The following is a 7,329-nucleotide window of genomic DNA, read 5'->3' as shown; positions in this document are numbered from 1 at the left end:
GCCCTTGCTTGCGCACGTGCGCCGAGCAGCCTTCCGTCGTGCAGCGCCGGCCGCCACCGTGGGCGATGCACTTGTGGTCGTACGCGGCGTTGCGCGTGCAGCCGTCGACGGCGCACCGGCGGCGGTTGTCCTTGCCGCCGTGCTTGTAGCAGAAGCCGCGGATGCGCGCGTTCATGCAGCAGCCCTCAAACTGGCACGTCTTTTGGCCGCCGTGGCGCACGCAGAGGTTGCGCGCGTGCACTTGGTTGGTGCACTCTTGCACGAGGCAGCGGGCGCGGCGGCGGTGGTACGCACACTTCCACGAGCCGGGGAGCACGGGGTTCTTGCAGTCGTTGAAGAAGCACGTCGCGGTCGTCGAAGCCATCGTGTACTGGTGTGGCGGGTAGAGGCTTGCTCGGTGGCGGTCCAATTTAGAAATGCTACCAACGACTCGGAAAGCGGAAGAGTGGGACTGCCATCTAAGCCGGCGCCTTGCGACGTGAACTCGTCCTATCATTTTTTTGCACCAAATAGATGCGGGCGTGGGACGGCCGCGCCTGCGTCATGGCCAGTTGTTTCGGCGCGAGATCCCATGCCGCCGCATACTTACTGGTCCGTCGTCAACGTATCTGTCCAGCTTGTACCACTAAAGCGACCAAACGAAGAAGCATGGGATAGGAACGCTCCAGCACGAAGGCAGCTGCGACGACAGCGGTCAAGCGAGCTTGTATGCGCTGGGAATGGATGGATTAATAGCCTTATTCGACGTTGTGTTCGAGGATCTCGTCGTCGTCATCGTCGTCGTCCATGTCGATGGCCGCGTTCGTGCTGTTGAGCTGCTGCGTCGCCTGCGCGCGGCGGTTGCTACATCAAGAGACTCGGCGTTGAGAGCACTTTTACGCATAGATATACAGCAGCACCTCGCAATGCGGACTTCCATTTCGACATCGCGCTCGAGGTCGTGGAGACCAACCTTTTCGCGACAGCCTACGAGCCGGCATCGTTAATGGATCGCACGCAGACTGCGGCGTACCGCCAATGGGGCAGGCGTTCTTTCGCTTGAGGTGGGCCGTGATGCCAGCCTTCGAGTACGTATGGCCACAGCGCTTGCTATCGAGGAAGATACGTCAATATGGTGTGACCTCGCAATCTTGAAACACGAACTTGCGCACGGGCTCGACCATCTCCAACAGCGTAATCGGGCACGTGATGGTGTTGGCCGCCTCGGTCTCTTGGACGAGCACATCCACATCGTCATCATCGCCTTCCTCTTCAATCTACAAGACAGACGCATACTGCCTGCCAACACGAGTGCTTGATACCCCGGCCGCGCCGCAGAAGCGCTTGTAAAAGTCGTGCTGCATGACTTGCGCGTCCGAGACGCGCGACGAAGACACGTTCAGCGCCCCGCGGTACGTTGATGGGACGCGTCCCGACTGCAGCGCCGTGCTAAGACCTTCAAGCTTCTTCTCGTAGGCGCTAATGCGCCCGTGGAGCTGCACAAAGTTGGTCGTGACGCCCTTGAGGACCTCGATCTGGTTGTCGTCGCCAATGTCCTTGACCGTCGCGACGAGGTGCTCCGTGGCCTTGGCACCTTCGAGCACGCGCTTCAGGAGGTCTTGGCGCTGCTTCTTGGCATTGGACACGCACATTTGGAGCGCGGCCGGAAGCGTCTCGTTGACCTCGGCGTTCACGATAGCCTCCCATTCCGAAGAGGACTTGGCGGCCACGGGAGCTGCCTCTTCCTCGCTGCCCGATTCTTCGCGGGCCATGATACGCGGGTCGTCCGAGTCCGAGTCGTCGACCATGGCCTTGCGCTTCCCTGCCCGGCCTGCCATCATGCTTGGCGCTGCTGTAGGTCAGATTTAACCGCGAAGGAAATATACAGCCAATCAAATGCGGTTTCGGCTGGGATTATAGCGAATCAATGTGTTTTTAGAATGCAGCCAATCCGTGACCGTCGCATGCGAAAAACGCTGTTTGGTTGGCCTCTTTTTCACCAATCCAATGGCAGAAAAGCAACGTCCAACATCCCACACGGTTTTTGTCCCAAGCGTTTATCCCAAGCAACTTGGGACGCGACGGGTTTTGCCCCAGAAGAGGACAGTGGCCGGTCATCAACACTACGAACCCCAACAACAGTCAAGACTTAGGTACCAACGGGTCATGGAACATGACGTCGTTCCGGACTTGATGAGTACAAGTCCCAGGATGGTCATGCAAACACCACGTCGTACATATATTAGCTCACTTTGACCCAACGTGATTGGCTTTCGGTAGTTGGTGGCGAGTTGCGTTCCGACGTGATGCGAATTGGTATCAGCTTCCGTGCCATGAATGCGGTTGGACTCCGCGTGTATTCTCCATGGGTTCCTCTCACTGTGCTTACTGATATTGCCACTTGTAAGCGCCTCTGCGGTGGGCAGCAGCATGGAAAAAGGGCAAGTTTCGCCACCGTCCTACCGCACAATTACACCCACGTATGATGCCCATATCGCGTGCGTGCGCCGTAATGCAGCGAGGTACCGTGGCGGCAGATCCGCTTCAAAACTATGAGAAGTTGCATGTTTCCAAGCTGGAACGCATGCAGAGGCAAAAGCCACTCTGAGCAGATTCCGGGCGCATGCTTGCTGGTTGAAGCTGCTGGCTCAGGATGCAAGAGAGCCACGGAGTCTACGCGAAACTTTTGGCTGCCACTCGACTCCTGCGCATCTCATGCTAGTGCCGTTTCAAGACGCACAAGTCTACTGTACGGAGCACACATCAAGTGCAGCACCGTGGACCCTCATCGCCACTTCTACGGTGACGCCAACCAGTGAGGTGCCTTCAAGGCAAGGTTCGTCTTGGTATATGCGCAGTGGCTGCTCGCAACGGCTACCGGTATACCCATGATAGCGCTGCGAAGCAGCCGAATCCCCAAGGTCAAAGCCCCGTCCACCACTCTCGCTATCTGTACAGCTTCCTTCTTGCACGCAAGCTGGACTGCGACTGACGAATCGACCTCTTTCTTTTCGAGGCAAATCTCGTGGTGGTCTAACTGCGGTTTGAACTTCGTTGCACTGGGTTTTTGGGTTTTTGGGATAAACCTCTTTTTTCGCGACCGGTTTTTGGTGCGTCCGGATACGTAGAATTGCAATGACGACGACGACGATGACGCGCGTCTCGGCGCCTGGAAAGGTCTTGATCGCTGGCGGCTACTTGGTGCTGGAGCCGCAGTACGCTGGCGCCGTTCTCGCCGCTAGCTCTCGCTTCCACACGGCGGTCTCGCTCGATGCGTCGGCGACGCCGTCGTCTGCGCTGGCGGTGACTGTGCACAGCCCGCAGTTCCACCAAGTGTTGACCGGTGTCCTCTCGGCCGACGCCTTTGAGCTCTCGTACGCTGTCGCTCTCTTCGCCACAGTGCATCATGACTGCTTCTTTGCTTGTGTAGGCCGCAGAGTCCGGCCAACCCGTACGTCGAGAAGACGCTGCAGGTGTGTGCCAAGGCGCTGCACGGCCTTCTTGGCCCAGCGTTCGGCGCCAAGCTGGCGTCGCTGGCGAAAACGCACTCGCTGCGCATTACGCTCGAAGCCGACAATGACTTTTACTCGCAAAGTGCGCAGGTAGAGGCACGCGTTTCCTCCGCATCGTCGACACGATTTTATTAGCTACTCGAGCGTGGCCTGCCCGTGACGCGCGAACACCTTGCCAAGCTCCCGGCCTTTCTTCCGTGCCCACTGGACGCCTCTGGTTCATCCCAATTTTCTGGCGCCTGCGCTCATGATGGCATTGTCCAGGGACTCCGGTCATTGCCAAGACGGGCATGGGCAGCTCGGCGGCGCTCATCACGTCGCTCGTCGGTGCCGTCTTGCGCTTTTTTGGTGCAGTGACGCTTCCGACGGCGCAGTCGACGGCGGTGACGCCCGGCGTCGACATCGTGCACCACCTCGCGCAGATTGCGCACTCGATTGCGCAAGACAAGGTGCGTGCCATCGCGCTCCTCTGAACGCTTGAAAAATGCGTGAGTAGATTGGCAGTGGCTTTGACGTCTCGGCCGCGGCGTACGGCAACCAGTGCTACAACCGCTTTTCGCCCGAGCGCGTCCAATCGTTTGTGGCGCAGAAGAATCTGTCGGCGATCGCACCGGCCGACCTCGCCGCCTGCATCCAGTCGCGCTGGGACAACGTCGTCGTACGCTTACATTGATCTTTTTATCGTGTAAAGCTCCAAGACGACGCGATGCTAGAAACCGTTTGGGCTGCCCCACAACATGCACATGATCATGGGCGACGTCAACGCCGGGTCGGCCACGGTCTCGATGGTCCGCCAGGTACACGTTCTCGAATGTAGTGACGCAGGTGTTGTATGCTGCGCGTAGGTCTTGGCGTGGAAGAAGGCTGACGCAGCGGGCTCGCACGCCCTCTGGGAAACGCTCAACGCCAAGAACATGCAGATCGTCGCCCAATTTGAAGCCCTCCCGGCGGTGGCCGACGATGTTTGGGCGCGCCTCGCCGAGGCGCCGTCGACCTCGGTACGTCGCATGCCCCCGCAATAGGACCCCGCCATGAATTGACTAGTGGGTGCACCTAAACGCCGTGCTCGGTGCTGCCTTGCTCGCAATGCGCGCGACATTCGAGGAGATTCGCCACCTCTTGCGGTGCGTCGACTTGGATCCCGCGTATCTTATTTGAATGGTAGGACGATGGGGTCGGCGGCAGGCGTCGCGATCGAGCCCGAGGAGCAAACCGCGCTAATTGACGCGACCATGCGCGTGCCCGGTGTGCTCTTTGGCGGCGTGCCCGGTGGTAGAGACTCGTGCTTGCGTGGGATATGGTTGATTCATCGGCTGGTTGTAGCCGGCGGCAACGATGCCATCTTCGCACTCGTGCTGCACCCGTCCGTGCTGCCGCGCGTGGAAACCTTCTGGTCGACGTGGACCGCCACCCGGTACGACACGCAAGCGCTTACGGTGCCATGCTCACGGTGACGCGTCTAGTGTCAGCGCGCTCCTCGTCGACGTGGCCAAGAGCGGTGTCCAAGGTGGGCTACTTGAAGAAGCCGTTGCGATCTAGCTCCAACGGCCACAGAAAAGCGCACGCCCCGCTGCGTGTCCATGCAATGGGCACCTTGGTAATGCAGTCAAGGCGACGGGTGATCGTCGACCAACGTCTTGCAATCCTAATGTCGCAACACTGACGCACGGCCGTCGCTGGCAAAGCAACGGACACGGTCCATCGCATGGGTGCCGACGTGCGACGGCATATCGCACAGTAGCGCAGACAATCGTCCGGGTACACGCTGCGTCAGACGCTGGTCATGACGCACCCATGCGTGAACGGTCGAAAAGACCGTCTCGAACAAGTGCAGTTGCCACGACGTCTTGGAGGCAGACTCGTGGAGGCCGACACTAGAGACCACGCACTTGTACAAAGATCCGATAGCGCCGATCGTAGCTCGAGCCATGGCTATGCAGCCTAGGGCTAGGGCTTTGTAGGGGTAGGGATACGCAGTGAGGAAATGGTGGCGCACGCTACAAGCCACTTGCTCTATTAAAATAACCATGACGCTGCAGCCGCAGATGCGCCAGAGGAGACAGCGCACGTCGAACCATTGACTGCCCTGTGGCCGGCGCCATTGCATCTACAGCTGCTACACGTCTTTCGGCGTGCACTGCGCTGGTTCCTCTCAGTGCACAGGGCCAGAGGACGCTGGCCACGCGAGCGTTCTATTCCGTCGACGGGTGCGAAAAGATGGGAGGATTTTCGTCCCCGCGAATTCTGGAGCGCTGGCCGTCTCGCTTCGATTGATCTCACGCCCAGTCTCGCACTACTGCAAGTCTGCGAATGGCGCCCACAGCATTCATAGAGAGGGTATTTTGCGTTTCGCAAGAATAGGTCCCTCCCTGTCCATAACCTCGATAACGTGGGCGATTGGTCAGCACCTGGCGCGAGATGCGTGTATATATGTCTGCGGTGTGGGTTCAGGCTGAGGATGAAACTGGACAGAGCGCCGCTTGCCGCATATCAGAATAATTTTGTCAGGGCTTGTATTCGACAAGAAGGGTGTTCAGGAGCTCGCTCGTGCCAGTGGATCTCTCGGGTTGATGGCGCCAGTAAACGTCCTTCCATGCCCCAGCATGGAAGCTCGTTCGTCCTGGAGCTGCCGAGAGCTAAATCTACCTCAGTGTCCGTATGCATGGATAGGTCGTCGTGTGTTGTGGCAAGTCGACGGCCGAGACGGAGCGGGACATGGAGCAGAACCTGACGCCGCAGGCAGGGTATGCAAAACCTCCTCAGGGGCCAAGATGAAGCCAGTACGAGCCATGCGTCGTGTGGCTGCAGGTGCGAAACGCAGCTTCATAAAGATTGATGCGGCAGTAGAAAGTCCAGCAAAGACAGTCCAGAAAGACATGGCTTCTGTAGCAATGACGTGTTATCGCGCCGAAAGGGTAATGAGACTCCAAGGATGAGCTCGAGGGCTCGAGGGTACAGGCAGGTACGTTATGTTTTGTTTTTACATCTACAGTAATTTATGGCGAGACGGTGCTTGTTGGAACGTCCTGCGACCAGCATCATCACTTCAAAAGTTGCTCAACCATGACCTTCCACCCTGAGGGCATCCTGCGATACTTGACGAGCATTGGCAAGGGTCCGCGATGAAGATGTTTGCAGACTCTTGTCACTGGGAAGACGAATATCGCTCGGCCTTGATCGATACGATCGTCCTTCGCTTCGTTGTCACGACTGCAAGAATAATACTGCCACATTCAATTCGCGAGTACTGTAGTGTGTAGTGTTGCATTTATTGAGCTTGGCATGGGAGAATCGCTTCCAGCTACGCAGGTGCTGTTGCTAGAGTCTCATCGTCGATGACCCATTTGGGCTTGTATGATGCCATCCTAAGACACGACAAATTTCAAGAGCATGCAAAACGCTCTGAAGTGATTCGATGCAAATGCCTCGGTGGAAGAAGCGGGCATGTCAGTACGGGGGGAACTAACCAAAAGGTCATGGTGGTTCGAAAGCAGAAAATATGGACTTGGTGCTTAATTCCGCGCGCGCAGACCATTTCGTAGCAAGCATAACGCGCTTGGGAGAGATGCGCTGCTTTGCGTAAGACGTGCGCAGCGGTGGGCTCGAGCCACACGGAAATATGTCAATGGTGGTCATGGAACATCTGTGACGTAGGGGCTGCCGTCTAGGTCACACTTGTGGTTCGGCGGCTATTACTGTTGGGATTATTGCTCTGCGGCGCCAGAATCCCAGCGAACTCGAATGTGCTCTGTACCACACTGCCGTCGACGTTTGCAGTTGGATTCGTGGTGGCTCTAAATTCACGGCCGCTGATTGGCTACCCGTGCTGCTTCGAACG

At 57.9% G+C, this 7,329-nt stretch overlaps 3 protein-coding genes across 3 annotated transcripts; 1 reads left to right on the top strand and 2 right to left on the bottom strand.

Moving 5' to 3' along the window:
• Positions 1-16: 16 nt before the first annotated feature.
• Positions 17-364, bottom strand: SPRG_14100 (hypothetical protein; the record flags this gene model as incomplete). The annotated part of the gene is made up of 1 exon (XM_012353057.1): positions 17-364. A coding segment is annotated over one exon (348 nt), but the record flags the coding sequence as incomplete, so codon positions are not given.
• A 348-nt stretch (positions 365-712) lies between these two features.
• On the bottom strand, positions 713-1,835 carry SPRG_14099 (hypothetical protein). The gene is made up of 5 exons (XM_012353056.1): positions 1,302-1,835; positions 1,144-1,256; positions 1,013-1,089; positions 900-966; positions 713-843 (listed from the first exon to the last, which is right to left on the bottom strand). The coding sequence occupies exons 1-5, from the start codon at positions 1,818-1,820 to the stop codon at positions 738-740; spliced, it is 882 nt and encodes a 293-aa protein (XP_012208446.1). The 5' UTR covers positions 1,821-1,835; the 3' UTR covers positions 713-737.
• A 1,279-nt stretch (positions 1,836-3,114) lies between these two features.
• SPRG_14098 (hypothetical protein) lies at positions 3,115-5,181 on the top strand (the record flags this gene model as incomplete). Its single annotated transcript, XM_012353055.1, has 11 exons — positions 3,115-3,353; positions 3,410-3,581; positions 3,627-3,708; positions 3,756-3,940; positions 3,988-4,149; positions 4,205-4,288; positions 4,337-4,489; positions 4,536-4,615; positions 4,657-4,763; positions 4,815-4,905; positions 4,955-5,181. The coding sequence occupies 11 exons, from the start codon at positions 3,115-3,117 to the stop codon at positions 5,028-5,030; spliced, it is 1,431 nt and encodes a 476-aa protein (XP_012208445.1). The 3' UTR covers positions 5,031-5,181.
• Between the last annotated feature and the right edge of the window lie 2,148 nt (positions 5,182-7,329).

The sequence above is a fragment of the Saprolegnia parasitica genome, assembly GCF_000151545.1.
Source record: "Saprolegnia parasitica CBS 223.65 unplaced genomic scaffold supercont2.113, whole genome shotgun sequence".
NCBI lineage: Eukaryota > Oomycota > Saprolegniomycetes > Saprolegniales > Saprolegniaceae > Saprolegnia > Saprolegnia parasitica.
Note: the sequence above shows the minus strand (reverse complement) of the source record. Positions and strands in the feature narration are given on the sequence as shown.